General features: G+C 38.9%; 1 protein-coding gene across 1 annotated transcript in view; it reads left to right on the plus strand.

Moving 5' to 3' along the window:
• Positions 1-3,005: 3,005 nt before the first annotated feature.
• The window catches only part of tmem132e (transmembrane protein 132E), a 249,533-nt gene continuing 236,158 nt past the window's right edge, over positions 3,006-16,380 (plus strand). The window contains exon 1 of the mRNA XM_077546333.1: positions 3,006-3,818. Within this exon, the coding sequence (XP_077402459.1) occupies positions 3,752-3,818 (67 nt within the window). The 5' untranslated portion in view covers positions 3,006-3,751. The remainder of the gene's footprint in view (positions 3,819-16,380) is intronic.

A 16,380-nucleotide genomic window follows, 5' to 3' on the forward strand; every position in this document is an offset into this window, starting at 1 on the left:
TGTGCAACTGCATTATACACTGGCAAAATATCCAGAGGCATTGCTGTGAGGTTATCCCCAGCTCAGTCTTTTTTCTTGTGTCAGTAATATTCATAATCATAATAATAACAATGGGTTGTGTTTGTCTGCAGCAGGGTGATGATGCAGTCCTTGTCACAATGCTGAGTGAGTTACGGGGACATTACTCCTGACGCATTGTCTTTGTCATGCACAACAAGGGAATTCTCAGATGTGATGTTTTGTTTTCAGTATTTCAGTATTTTTTTTAATGAGATAAAATGGAGAAAACCGTTTTTACTTAAAAAATGCAAATCATAAAAAAAAATGAGTATTTTTTTGTTGTTAAAAAAATATTTTCATCTGTTTTTTTGAATATTTTTTTCAGTTTTTCTGAGTAATTTCTCCGTTTTATAAAATAATTATTTTTCTGTTTTTCTGAATATTTCTTTCCTGTTTTTCTGAATATTTTTTAAAAGGGTTTTCCCTCAGAGATTTGAGAACAAACCACAATACAGTATACACATTCGCTCCTTTATTGAGATCCAGTAAGTAAACATGACAATCTTATTCCATATGTATGCGGGAAAGCAAGTCTGCAACAAGTCACTTGGAGTTCAGAGGTAAAAAAAAAAATCACTCCGAAAAACAGAACGCCAGCTCTGTTTTTCGGAATAATGTTTTTTTTCTGTTTTGTTATTATTTTTTTTCTGTTTAAAAAAAATAGTAATTTTCCCTCCTGTTTTTCGGAATATTTTTTGACAGAAAAAAAATATTCAGTAAAACAGAACATTTAAAAAAAATACTCAAAAAAACAAAGCTCCCCCCCAAAATTAGTGCGAAAGACAGGAGTTGTTTTTTTTTTCAAGCTATTGCAATACGCTTCCGTACTTCTGTAATAACTATCTGTTTTTTTCTTTTTTCTAAATAAAATTGAACAATGTGGGCATTTTTCGGGATGTAAAATACAAGATTTAAAAAGAGAAAGAAAAAATTACTCAAATTGATTTTACCTTTGTTTATTAGGTATAATTCCTACTTTATTGTTTGTTTGTTTTGTTTTGTTTTGGGGGGGGGGTTAAAAGTTATAAAACACACATACAAATTTTGAGAGTTTTCCCGTCTTCATCAGAGAACAATTAAAGATTTTGGACGTTGTCTTTATTATAAAGCATTAAAAAAAAAAATTACGGGATCGTAAAATTCAAACAACAAAAATGTAAGATTCTTATGTGCAAGTAGCACCGTGACTGCAATGAAAATGCGCGAAGGTGGGAAAATTCTGAACACTTTTGGATGAAATACCGACTCTCAAATGTCAAAGGCAGCCCAGCAATCGTTAAAGTTAAGCCTTCGTCTTTTAGTGGAATTTTATGATGCAATTAACTTATTTTTACACTTGTAAATCACAACTGGGTAGCCATTAGCCTCACCGTTAACCTCTTTAATCGCAGTCGTTTGACTCCAAGTCAAAAAGTAAAATGAAAAAAGTAACTAATAACATTAGTAATACAGGAGTGCAATGCATCCAGTAAGAAACGCATTAGTGGCACGGCTCCATGAAATCATCAATGCTCCTTTCATCAATAATGTCTCACCATCTTCATTCAACAAAGAACAATCAGACTAGCTGTCTCTTCCGCACCACTCTCGAGATTATTTTTTTTTGGGGGGGGGCGTCCTCAAGTTCACTCTGCCTAATATGGGCAATTCCGGAAACTGCACTTCCGGTTTATAAAATAAGAGCAGCCCTCTCAACTAAGTATTTAAAATACAACTCTCTCAACTCAACAGTAGCACTTTCACTGTTGCTGCAGCTGGAACAGAACATGATATGAAACCTTCACAATAAAGCGATTCAAAGTCTCCTTTCACCAGTGGCACTCACGTAGGTAAAGTTCCAAGACTTAGCCAAATGTTTTGAAATTATATAGTGTAATTCTATTAAATTGTTAGCTGATCAATAGCTCAATTAATGACTAGCATTGGTCATTAAAGGTACAGTGGTAGTTTAAAAAATGCTGGTAGTTTTAAACATGCTAACATTAGAAAATAAACCCTTTAATGCCATTATAAGGGAAGTGGGCTCATGAGGATAAACTTTATTTTATTTATTTAAATAATGATAAAGTCCATTATTAGAAATAGGGTCCAGCACACCAATTAAACAAATAAAATAAACCAATCATTACATTTTACCTCAACTTTGGGCCAATTAAAAGCTCTGATATGATTGGGACATAATCACAAGAATCTGACATCCCTGCATCAATAACGTTTTTTTTTTCAAGAACAAAAGGTGCATTATTACAGAAATATAGTCCCTTTTCTAAGGATAAAGGTAGCTTAATAGCGATAATTTTACGAGGCTTAAGTAGTAGTATTAAAATGTACCTGTTTAAACATGACTTTCTTCTCTTGTAAACATTGACTTCATCATCATATTATGACTTCATCTAATTTCATACTAGAACTTTGTTTCTGAGAAAATACGTTTTTTGTCTCGTAAGAAAAGCAACTAATTCCCATAGCAACTATTTTTGTAAAATATATGAAGTGATAATTGTTAGCTTTCTGACTTATTTTTTCTTCCACCTTTAAGGATAAACATAGTAGTTGTTTATTTGGTATCAGGATTTTGAAGGGGTCTTTGGAAATGACTCTCCTCTGTGATTGTCCTTTCATAACATCACCTTAATATCTTTAAATCATTGCATGAATTATATAAAAAAAAGTAATTGAGAATTCACATTTAAAGCAAGAAAAGCATAATTTCGACATAATTTTGTAGCATTTCAGTGCCAAGGAATTATGTTCAGTTGTTGACTTAATTTGGGGAGCATCATTGAACAAAATTACTGCCACCTGGCGGTCGATGAGGAACGGAATCGAAACGTATTTTCCAATATTGGACTGTGCTTTTATTTTGAGAGCTTCAACCGGAAGCCCGCCGTATAACAAAATGGCCACCTTGACTACTCCCAGCCAGCGCTCTTGTCAGTAAGGTGAGCACGTTCACTTTGAAAGCACTTTCAGAGGCGGAACCGGCGAACCCCCGCTCCTCTCCATTAAAACAACAGTCCGGCCAGACGACCACCAGTCCGGGTGTCCATGAGTCAGAAGACGGCGTTCATTCCATGAAACAACCGCGGAGAGTTGGTGGGACTCCGGTGACCGCGACGATGCTCCGCGCCGCTCGCCTCCAAAACCCCAAAGTAAAACGGGAATAAGCGGAGAAAAAACTCGCCGGACTTTACTCGGTTCTTCCCCCCCCCCCCCCCCCCACCGGAGAACGAGCCACACCGGGCGAGCCAAGCGAATCTCAAAGTCGGTTGTGCACCTGCCAGGTTTCTTCCCCCCCAAAAAAAATGCACTCGCGACTGCGTCCTTCCTCGGAAGAAACCCGGGAAGTGTGAGTGACAGGTCGGCCACGGTGGTGCGAATTCACCCTGTGTTCCTTCACCCTCAAGGAACTATTTTTTTTTTTTTTTTAACAATTTCACCCCTATAATTTCACCAAGCCTGTTTTCAGCGTGGAAGACGACATTTTCTGTGTGATTTATGAATTTTGGGGGGTCGCTTCGGAACTTCAAGAGGGGGGGCGCGAACGCTCTCTTTTAGCCGGGCGAGGACGCGCATCGGCGGGGCTGCGGCTGGTGAAGCCCCCCGGTCCGGGAACCATCCATCCATCTAGTCATCTGTGAGAGAGCCACTCGTTCTGGGATTAAAACATCCACCTGCTGGGAATTCTGCCATGTCAGGTGCACGGGATTGCACACGGACGTTCCTCATCTACATGGTGGTGGAGGCGCTTTCATGTGGTGAGTAGCCCCCCCACTGATGCCCCCTCCCTGCACTTCCTTCCAGTGGGGATCACAATTGTGTTGCATAGAGGAGTGATAGTGCCAAATTTGTGCAACTGCAGAGGTAGCTGCTGCTGCTCTGATTGGTCACTCTGGGATATGGAAATATTGCATGTGCTGTAACACTTTTTTTTTTTAGATGATGTGTGGGGAAACTATTAGGTGACACAACACGGTAAACAAACAAATAAAAACACTGGCGGTGTTATGTCACAACTGTACCATTGTAACAAGATCCCTGTTTTGATTTATTTACCGTGTCTTGGTCCCTCTTATACAAGAGATAATCCTTGTAGTCTGTCCCACATACACCGGTGGATGCACATTGCACAAAGATGATCTTTCGGCGTCAATTAGGTGGGGGGGGGGGGGGGATCCTACCTCGTGCTGGGGCAGAAAAGCCGAAAGGAAGCACAATAGGTCTTGGATGAAGGTATGTATGGATGTGTATCAAGATTTGCCTAGGTAAACGTATCGAGGTTTTAAAAAGAGGTGTAGGTATACGGTAGGTAAGGTATCAAGATAGGTAAGTTTGGTCTTGGTATTAGGTATGGAAATAGTAGAGGTAGCTTAATGCTAACATACAATGTGAAATCCCAGCAATGGGCTAAGTAGCTGCATTGACACATTGTCCATTTAATTAAGATGTCTGTCTCTAAACAACAGTGCACTGTAAAGTAATGCTAGTAATGGAAGAAATCAAATGGCCAAAATATGAGAGTGATATGAGAGATATCATAAAATGCAAAAGCATGTCACAAGTTTGAACAAATCATAGGTCCGGCCTTTTCGCTTTTTGTATGCAGCCTATAGAAGATGTTCTCCTGCATTTTTCAGAACAGATGTTCTGTATGAATAGCGACATTTCGCACAATGTCAGAGTTGGGAAGATGCCTTTGTGGAAGGGGAAGGGGGTGAAGTTTGTCACTCGACACTCGCTTCTCCTGTCCCACTCTACAACTGCAAAAAAAGCAACTCAGACGCGTGTACATCTGGAGACTACAAGATACAAGGATGGGACGTCGACTGATGTACAAAGACGGGATTCTTGGACTCCCAGCAGAAAGACGCGATTCCGTTGGTAAAAACTCAAGACTTCGACCCAGATGCAGGGATGTAGGCTAAATTTGGGTGTCTTTGACTCTGGTACAGTGAAGTGACTGGGGCACAATTACTGTTTATCTGGACTCTGGCAGAGTGATGGGAGAGACGTGATACTTGGTAAACCCTCAGCCACAGAGATGTGACTTTGACATGGTACTAAGACTGGACACCTAGACTCTGGCACAGGGACTGGACTTTAGCTCCAGCAGCGAGACATGATCCCCAGGTAAATCCTGTTGACTTCAGGTGCAGGGATGTGACTTTGACTCGGTTACTAAGACTGTACAACTAGAACTCTGGCACATGAATTGCAGTTGAATGCGTCTATGCTAATTTTCATTAGCCTGCGTATAAGCTAGAAGACTTGATATTTTGAGGTTTAGTTCAATATTTTGGTGTTTCCATTGACAATGTTTCATGCCAATTTTACCATCAATTTCAACTAGTCTGACAAATAGCTTGAGGCAACCACGTCCGACCTGCTCGGTTACAAAAGAAACAATATTAATTGAAAGAAATCGTGCACGTTTGTCGTGTTTCTTTACGTCCCGTCGCCGACTACCAGGCCGGCATGTGCATTACAGCTTTTTTTTTTTTAGTTGTTTTCTTGAAGGCTAGGAGGGAACCCTATCGACGGCTCGACTGCAGTTCTAGCACCTGAGCCTCCGCGGCTCCCCTGCCTCGTCGCCTCTCTCCGTATAATTGGCTGCATAATGCAGTTTGCGCTTTGTGTATCGGCTGCGCAGTGTGCTCCCATTCAGGCATGGCTTCACAATCGCCCCTCTGTCTTACTCATTTTCTTGCCTCAATTTCATTACCGCACAAAAGAAACGCCTACGTGCGCACTAAAAAATCCAAAAAAAACCCCACTATGCTCAACAACCTGTCTTGCTGCTGCCCCCCCAACACACACACACACATGCTAATCAGGCCATCGTGGTCAGCGTTGTTAGCGCCACCTTTTTGGACAACTGCGCCGCCGGTGTCAGGAACAATCGCAGTCAAGGTTTTGGCTTGTGTCCAACTGCCTCCAAGTTTCTTCCGGGGATCCACGCCTCAAAGCTTGTTGCACATAAGTGCTAATTTACACGGTTTAAGTATTATCCATAAAGTTGGAAATTTTCTATGGGAAACTGGGAATGTTTGGGAATTGATTCAATAATAAAAAATATGTAAAATGAGTCGTTGATTGAGATCCTGCATGAAAAGGTTGCAAGAAATATTTTTGTAACCTACCTAACGGCTAGATGTTTACTGCCGCCTACATTCCCTGCAATTCTGATTGACCACCATTTTGGGAAGTCTCTGCCCTGGCCGCCATTATGCACACTGCAAAAAGGACAGTAGAATATTTAAGAAGAAAAAAATAAAATAAGAAAATGATTACTTCAAATAAACAAAATGATCTGCCAACAGAACAGGAAAAAAATCCTTAAATTTACCTGTAAGATTTAGAAAAATAAGAAAATAATACTTGTCCCATATCAACCACAGCGGTCTTAAAAAAAGTATTATTTAGACTTAAAAACAAGTAATGTTGACTTTTTTCAAGATGTAATAAATATAACTATTTTCTTAAAATACATAAGTATTTTTTTACGCTTGGATAACTTAGTGTGAGTGTCAAGAAGGGAGGTAACAAGTCCCATTTTTATTGTCTTTGGTATGACAAAGCCAGGGATTGAACCCACAACCTCCAAGTCTGAGGGTAGGCACTATGCCACTAGACCACTGAGCTGGTACTGGAACAAGGAAAAATGAGCATAGTAAATTTAACAAAATGAGCCACTTAATAAGCTGTGTTGCACTTTTGTCTGATTGTTTTCACACTTGTATTTTTTCCAATTTGTATTGTGTTCCAATCTTGCTTTATTGGAAAACATTGAACAATATCGGTGAAATAATACAAATGGATTGTTTTAACTGCACATGAAGTAGTTCTCTCAAATAAAAATGAAAATCCTATTAGTCATCTCAGCAGAACAGGACAGTGGCTGACTTTTTCAGACCTCTGAGGAGGGAGATGAGATCGGTGGAAAAGATCAGTTTATTTTTAAGGGATCGGCCGATCACCGATCTTCCAAAATTAAGGAACTCGGCAGGCCGATCGATCAGTGCACCCCGACTAGATTATGCAAAATCTTAAAATACGAAAATTCTACTTATGAAACCCCAGTTCAGGGCCTTTGATGTTAGTTAGTTGTCATCTCAAAATGTGGGAAATTCTTGTTTTAAGTCTCACCGTACTTAAAACTGTCTGTTAACACTCCATGCCAAGAATGCTTGATAAGATAAGATAATTAGGTAGTAAGTGTCTTAAAATAAGCACAATGATTTTAATTTCATTTTAAGTAAAAATAACTTGTCAAAGCATAAAGAGCAAATTTAGGTTAAACCTAAGAAATTATATCTTACTTAAGATTTCAGTTTTTGCAGTGTGGGATTGGGTTGGTCCCTCGTGGCTGCTGCACGACTGAGCCAGACATAAAATCATGCTTGATTGAATGGGCTAATTTGCGCCGTGTATCGTACATCAGTGAAGTGGTCTTGCAGGCTGATTTGTTCTTGAAACCCTTCAAAGCGACAACTGCTACTTACTCTCTTATTTTTGTTTTGAATTTTAAAGAGAGGTGTCTTTCATCAGCATTGAAAAGACGCTTTTGTAAAGAACTTAGATTAAGTGTGCTCGGCGAGACATCCAAGCCAAGGCTTCGGGGGGGAGGCACTGAAAGGACAACACCATTTTCCTGGCCACAAGTCAATTGAGCCCATTTTGAAGCATCGTGCGGGAATATGTCTTGTTTTGGCCCCAAGGTGATGCGTTAATATAGTCAATTTAGCGGCTCGAATATAGCTTGCGCGCTAAATTCAACCTTTCTAGAGTTGTGATTAGGCACAGTAAATAAAGCATGCAGTCGGTTCCTTTACAGCTCACGTTTGACGTATTTGTTGTACTCATACGTTTTGAGCAAGTACAAAGCTTTATACAATATATACACCAAGGCCGTTCATCTCAATTTGCAGTCACCTCTGAGAGCGATTGTGTGTACTCCAAAGTCCCTTTAAAGTGAAAATAAGAATGTTTCACCAGCTTGTCGTGTGGCTTTCCTCGCGCGAGCTAATTAGCGCTCTTCTTGGTCAGTGGCGTCACCTTCTCCTTTTTGATAACATGACAAAAAGCTCTGCACACAAAATACTTTTCTCTTTTATTGCTTACATAGTGCTCGTACGGAGAAACCCCCCCCCCCACTTAAACATCATTGCGTCAAGTTGTTTTAGAGCTGCATAATGTTGGCTCGAATGCTATGCTATCAATCGTGTTCTTGTAGCGTTAACATTGAACAACAACTGAGTAACAAAATGGACAAAATTAGCTAGTAACAACTGAAAGATTCTCTAAATTTGACTTGTATGTGGTTTTTCAGATTAGACGGGAAGTTTTTAAACTTTTCAAGTTTTGTTGCGTCATCATCGGCAAATCATGACTGTTGTTGTTTTCAGATCTCAAGATGTCAACTGTGGGAAATGTAACCTCTATTTATTTACATCTGCTTTACTTAATTTCATCATCAGCAGAGGTTGAAAATCTTAACATGCCTTTTTTTTTAATGACTTAATTAGTAAAATAAAGTCTGTTTCCTGATGTAGAGAATCAAGGTTAAAAAAATTGTTCAAAAAAGAAAAACATGGCATAAAGTTTATCCAAACCATGTCTCATGAGAGGGATTTTTTTTGGGGGTGGGGGGGGATAAAAATGTAGTAGCAGTGTTGCTGTCAGTAGCACATGACCATTTATTCCTAGCAATCCGTTGGTTCATGACTCAAGAAGACGTTGACGCTTTGTTCTGATATACACAATCGTGCAATCAGTCGCCTTTCCTTTAAGATGAGTGGTGCCTTCAAGGACAATTCTGTCATCTTCCTCCCTTTTTTTCCCCTGGGTTGTTACGCCGATTTAATGGCCGTGTGTCTAATTGCGCCGTTCACCGTGTCACGACAAGTCCCATACATCAGCGCGTTCAATAAGTTATCACTCCTGGCACACATGTATGGAAAAGGTTAAACTGAAGGTGGCCCCCTTTTTAATTCCTCCAAGTGTACCGGGCGGAATACAAATTTGAACAGAGCCGACGTCGCTTGACATTTTGTCCATGAAGACGTCGGGAACGCACACGAGCAGCCTTGCAATTTAGTTGTCTGGAATTCCTGCGGCCTATCGAGGCTCTTTTGGAATTAAGAATTTAAATTCCCTAGTAGGAGTTTCAGTATTGGGTTAGAGTTAGCTCAAGATGGCCGCTTCAAACCAAAATGGCTGACTTTCTATTCGTTTTTGGACATTGGTCCTTGACACTTTTTCTTGAATCTTGTTGGAAATGATAGACATTTCCTCCCAGTTTCACATTGATCGGCTAAACTGGTGTTGGGGGCTGATTTTACCCCCCCCCCCCCCACCCCTAATTAAGATAAGATGGCAGATTTCCTGTTCAATTTAGGGCGGGGTTCCCTTTTTTGTACGTCCTGTTATGGTAGACAATGACCACCCAATTTCGCCCAGAACGCTGGGCTATTTTTTTCTTCCATATATATATATGTATATATATATATATATATTTTTTTTTTATTAACTTTCCAATCATGGAATATGCCACAGAATGGCTGCTTTACACCAAAATGGCTATCTTCCTGTTCAATTTGGATCATGGTTCCGTGTGCGACTGTCAGATAAGTAAACAAACCAAAAAAAAAGTCACTATGCATTTTTAGCCATTTTTTTCAATAGGACAATAGTGGAACATAAAAATGAAATCGCTCACTAAGAGCATGTAGCAGATGCTACATCTCCTGTTGTCAATCAATAGGCAATACTGTACCTCTTAAAGGCACTTAGAGGGCTTTTTTTTCTGCATTAAAAAAAACAAAAAACTACCAAATCACAGTTCATTCCTGTTTTTGGTATCTGTATTATATTACCAACATTTCAATTCCTTTCAGTAGGGAAAACTGATTATACTAATCTTGAAAATTGGTCAGTTTGACCCGCAACTGAACAGGAGCGCAACAGTAACAACCTGTTTTCCAGTAGCTGGTAGCTTTTCCATTCGGAGTAAGACGACACAAATTACTTGCAGTCGTGAGCCTTGACACTGAAAATTAAGAAAAAAGATTGCGGAAAAATGTCACGCTGAACCCCGGTACGAGATGTAAAATTATCTAATGCCGCCAGCAAATGTCACAGGGGGGGGAAAAAAATCTCTCCCCTGAAGCTATAGCTTGCTAGCTAAATATATATTTAAAAAAACAACAACACATGCTTTGCCAGCGGGAACACAATGAAGTGACAGGTAACAACAACAAATGTCAGAAATGTCTGTGCGGGATCACAGGAACAAGAGGCTTATTTTGGTGAGGTTGTCGCATATGATAATGAGGGGCTGTTTTCTGTGACAGGGGAACAAAAAAATCTTCATCGATTGGCCAAAATGTACGACTGACAAATCTCAGCATAACAATTTAAGTTCATTTAGCTTTGGTGACGTGTCCACCGCATGCGCCACATGCATGCCATGCAATTTTTGGTGCTGAAGTGTAAATAATAACATTTATATTCTCATGTTTGAATTGTAAATTTATAAATTATTAATCATTTTTTCAAAAAGAGTTATTCACATTGATTATTATAAAATATTAATTATGAATTATACATGAATCACATGATTAATTAACCAGTTATTTATTTTTTTAAACAATTTATATGTAAAATTCTTTAGTTTACTTCTATTTTATTTTATTTAGAATAAATGAAAACCATTTGCCAACATTCAGAATTTTAAAGATTTTATCTTAATTGCATTATTTTCAATAAATTACCTGACTATTTAAGATAATCTTATTAAAATAGATATCAAAATGTTTTATTAATATTTTAATTTTCCATATGATAAATAACCCAATTACTGCATTTAATAACATTTAAAAAATGTAAATATAAAATTATTTACACAATTTTTATTTACAATAGGTAATTACTGTTATTAACGACAAGTAATCCATGTAAGTAAAATTGTTCAATTAAAACATTTTTCCCATTTACTCCGAATTATTGAACCAATTATTTAATGTGGTAAAAACATATCCAAGAAACAAAAATGAGTACATATATTTTAATTAATCAAGTTCAGGAAAAAAAAGTTTGTATTAATGCAAACAATATTCTTGATAATGTACTGTAAATGCTCGGTGAGCTGGTTTAAAGCCATCCATACCCTAGTTGCCAGAAAGAAAAGGCATGTGACTAGACCACCCCCTCAAAACTGACTAATTTCAGCATGCGCTATTCTAATGAAACGGTTTGAAAAAAGCAACAACAAAAACAAACAACGCCCGTTTCCTTAAATGGGCGACTGATGACTCCTGTATCTAAACGATGTTTAATAGCAAATAAAAGACTTAGCATACTTTGAAATGTATTTTTTTTATTTACTGGCTTGCAGGCTACTACCCACCACCATAGATTCAAAAAACACATCAGTAAAATAGATGCCTAAAGACAGCCTTAAGCGGGTGGGCGGATGTAAAGTCTTTTTCGCATAATGAGGCAGGCCGCGCTAGAACACTGCCGGCTTGCAAACCTCAAAGCATCTCAATCGGCAAGCATCTCAAGCTATAATTAAATATCCATTTACAAAATTGGCGCAACGCTCAGAGGTGTTCATTTGAAAAGTGTTGTAACCTCTTTTTGTGTCGTCGCGGGCCAAACAACGCAAACGTCGGCGTGAAAGTAATTAGCGACGGATAGCGTTGCACCGCCATTGCGCCGCTCAAGCGAGGGCGCTTTCATCCATATCGGCTGCGTAAAAGCTACGCCGCACTTGACCTTCGCTCCTTTGTGAGGCGGCAAACGGTCAAGGGAGGGGGAAAAAAGCCAGGATTTTTCTTTTAAGTCGAATGCTCAAAGGCAGTGGTTCAGAAAATCCTTAGCTCTCCGACCGAGTATGGCGATAAAAGACATTAGCATAGTAGCGTTCATCAAAAACGGGGCAAAGGGTTTATTTCTCAAAAGTAGTTACTAATCTTTAACACTGCACTTAGATTTAAGAAAGTAAAAAGTTCATTTTTGTCTGACAAAATAAACACCGACTAACTAACCACGAACAGGAGACAGTTACTCCAAAAATTTGATTAGAATTTTTGCTACCTTATCAGCTTACTTTTTTTTAGTATGTATCACACTTGACTGATTAACGACGTGCAACAGATTTGAAAAGAAAAACAGTTGACTGTTTTGCTGTAATACAAGACCATCAAAATGGTGGCCAAAATGCCATTCATGGTTTCCCAAAATGGATGCCAAGTCAACTTATTAAATTAACTATATTGAGCATTATTTTCAGGACAAAAGACGACCTAGCCTTACATCAGGCTTCAAAATGGATACAAATTACTCTTGTCTAGGAAAAGGTGGTCTTCCTTTCAACCTTCCCGACGGCTCGGCTGATGTCTCGCACAGCACACTTAATCTAAGTGCCCGAAAGAAGCTTCTTTTCACCGCTAATGAAAGACATCCCCCATGAGAATTCAATACAGAAACTAGGGAACAAATGGTGACCATCTCATTGAAGTTTCTCAAGAAAAAAACAAGCCTCCAAGGCCGGTTTACTGATGACTACGAATTAGCTCATTGAATCAGGGCTGTTTTCTTGTTCTAAGGAATTTGTTCAATTGAGGCGCAGATAAAAGTTAGAAAAAAATAGCCCCCTCGCACCAGTTTCACTCATCAATACCGAATTGGGTGGACATGTCTGCCATAATGGCACACATGAAAAAAAGTCTACAGGACCCTAACAGGAAGTTGGACATTTTGGTTTAAAATCATCCATTTTGAAGAACCAGGGAATTGATCCTGATGACCCCCAATCACGCACCATTAGCGAAATTCTACCATTCTGTCTAAAAAGGACAAAAAGTGGCGTTTTCTATTGAGGGTTTGACAAACGTATCCACCTGTTAACCTGCTGACAGCAGGCTTTTGTTGAATGTGCCTGAAATATGACAACATTTTGCTCTTTGCTGACTTTTTGAGTGACAGGCCACTCCGTTTTTATGCCCATTTCCTGTACGGACACACATGCACATTTTGTCTGTTGTCTTGCACCGGAAGTTGTTATTATGACGTGAGACTTTAACTTTTTTTTTTTTCCACTTGCCGAATTTTTACGTTTTTATCCAGATACTTTGTCTCAGTTCAGTTCAGTTTAAAAATCCAGACTTAGATGCAAAATATAGACACTCATTATAGCGTTCTGGGAATGATGTTAGCATTTCCCTGCCAGGATGGAATTAAAAAGCCGCATGGCGTGTGGGGGAGGAAGGATTTCCTCAGTCTGTCCGTGGAGAAGGCCAGTGACAGCTGATGGTCTGCCCCGAGTAAATGCTGTGAATGGTCCTTGATAGACAGAAACTTGTTCACGTGTCAAGAAAAGAGGCTTAAGTTAGCGATAGTATCACCATAAAGAGATAATAACAGCGGAAATGTGATCCTTATTTCCTCGCCATTCAAAACAAGAACTCTATTGACTAGAATGAGTGTGCCCTTGATAGACTTACTGTCATATTTATTGTACAAATGTGTTATGAAAAATCTCTTCTTGAATCACAAGACATCACAGACAGGCTGGATTGGGGACGGGGTACTCGAGGACCGGGGTTGAGAACAAGTAATCTATTACATCATCGCTACGACTTCTAAATTAAAATAATCTCTTTGTGTGAACTTTGACCTTTTTGTTCTGCATTGTTTTGATAAACTTATCTCATTCAAAAGAGACTCAATGCTGCAATCTGCTGGCTATAGTTGTTGTTTTTTTTGTTTTGTTTTTAAACTTGCACAGTTTACTGATCAAACCAGAGCTGACCAAGACATTTCTCCGGCAATTCCCATTAAAAAAAAGTTGATGACAGTTTCTGTCAATTCACGGCACTCAACGAGTAAATATATGAATTTTACGATATTTTATGCTGGTGTATTTATACTATACTGTTATACAAAAATATGTGATATACTGTAGTATTGATTTTTTTTGGTCCCCAATTGAATATTGACGATAACTCACATCTTCTTCTGTAAATTAGTTGACTCAACAGCGCCTCTGCTGGTTGCTTTCTCATCTTACATTACATTTAGTCAAAGTTGCCGCATAAAGGGAAACCAATAAGTATGCAGCTGAGATTCTGCCTATTTAAATTACATTTCATGTCTTGCTCGTATTGATTTCAACACGCGGAAACAAAAGTCTCACAAATTAGGCCACCCAAAAAATCGACTGCACCCGACTCGCCCAACTTCCAGTGAGCGTGTTTTGTACAAAATGACAAAACCAGACCCCCCTCTCCTCCTTTTTTTTCCTTCTGGTCTCGTCATGTTTAATTCAAAGCGTCTTTCTTGTTTCGCCGACAATAGGGAACTTTTTCAAAGCCTCAAAGAAAACTGTGATGGGAAATGACACTGCATGTCGTTAACGTTCTCTATGATTGACTACAATTCAACTCAACTTAGCTTTCTGTTCAGACTCGAGCTTTATTCTACTTGAAATAAATTAAGGCAACATTAGCTGGTACTTTAACCAACATTTATTGGACTGAATAAATACATCCAACAAATAAACGTGTATCTGAACTTTAAACCTAACATCCCAAACCTACATGTAAACCTTACCAACCCTATACTATAGTGGCAAGCAGTTAAAAAAAAAGTGCACACTCTCCTATCTCCTCACTTACCTTACCCTGCACAATGCTTTACATGATAATACGCCCCCTGCGGTGTTGTTGTTGTTCTGTACTTTATTTATTTATTTATTAATAGAATTATGCATGGAATGGCACAGTCTCCGAGGCCGTGTCTTCACTTGTCCACGGTTGTTTTAAAAAAACAAACAAATATTCTGCGTGATCAAAACAATCCCGCGGCCGCACTTGAGGGCACACATCAAAATGTTGACTGCCAAAGCGCAACCTCTAACACTGCGGTCATTTTAGCCAATAAGACTTGAAAAAAAGTCACTACCAGAAAATATGCAAAATGACAAAATTGATCCCAAAGCATTTTTTTTCCTGGTGCATCCTGCTGCTGCCAACAGTCCATTGATTGCAGGATATTATCCAAAGTGTGTCAAACGGAAACTCATCTTGAAATCATTAATGCTAATTAATGAAATCCCCCAATCATAATCTGCTAACCCATTTTTTAAAGCATTTTGTTAGCAATCCCTGAGAATGCAGGTGCTTCATAAAATGGCTACAGGCAGGTTTGTAAATATTATTGGGTCCGCTTGTTCTGCCGTATTACGAGTACAATTTTCTGGGCCGACTTGGCCGGCAGCTACGTTTTTACCAGTCGTTGCGCGCTCTATGAAAATGTCCTTTCTCTTACCCTGGAGCCCGTTTGAATCGATTCTTTTTATTAGGCTGCATTGGCTTGGAGAGAAAAGGAATCCCGCTTTGTTGTAATGGCCTATTCAGCTGACAGTTGTCATCTTTTTTAACACAAGCCTCTGGAACGCAAATTCTACTTGCTGCTAGCTATTAAAAATGTCTTCTTTATTCCCCACATTTTTGGGTAATAGACATGAACATATGTTAATACATATTTACTGGTTTTAACAGTATTGATACATGCAATACACACTCAAAAAACGACAGAAATAAAAAGGAACAGACACAACTTTCTAGGGTATTCATTTGACACAAAAAGTTGGGTCCAACGAATAACCTACAAAACACTAAGCACATCATTTGACTAAAATTGGTTGTTTTATACGACACAACAAAAATGGGTTGTTTGGGTTATTCAGTTGACCCAACTTGATATTTGGATTGGCCCCTTTTCACCCAATTTGGGTTGTTCTTGCCCCAACGGTTTTTAGAGTGCATTTAAGAACCCAAAGACAACAAGCCTTGACCCTTAAACTCTTAAAATTCCAAATGATAAATTATAAACTCTGAAGTCCAACCCTACCCGAACCCGAAGGTAGGTAGGTAGGTACGTAGATAAGTTGACTCTTTTGGATATTGTACCCTAAAATTTAACCCAAGCCCCCAAACACCAACGCCAACCCATAAGCCCAAGCCTAAACCTTAAAACCTATGTAGGTACAGTAAGTATTTTATTGATCAGATAAGAAAACTGAACTCTAAACCTAACCCCAAACCTAACCTAAATCCTAAACTTTATTCCGAACCCTGTACTTTTATACCCTAATGCTAAACCTTACCACGACCTTTCTTACCTAATTCTATCTGCGCCTGGTCTTCATTCTTCTCCTGTTTTTAAGTCCTTGAACCCAAACCTGACCCCCAAAATTCTTAGGTATTATTTTTAACCTGTTAAATTTAAATCCTAATCCTAACCAAAACTCTA

This window comes from Vanacampus margaritifer, chromosome 16 (assembly GCF_051991255.1).
Source record: "Vanacampus margaritifer isolate UIUO_Vmar chromosome 16, RoL_Vmar_1.0, whole genome shotgun sequence".
Taxonomy (NCBI): Eukaryota; Metazoa; Chordata; class Actinopteri; order Syngnathiformes; family Syngnathidae; genus Vanacampus; species Vanacampus margaritifer.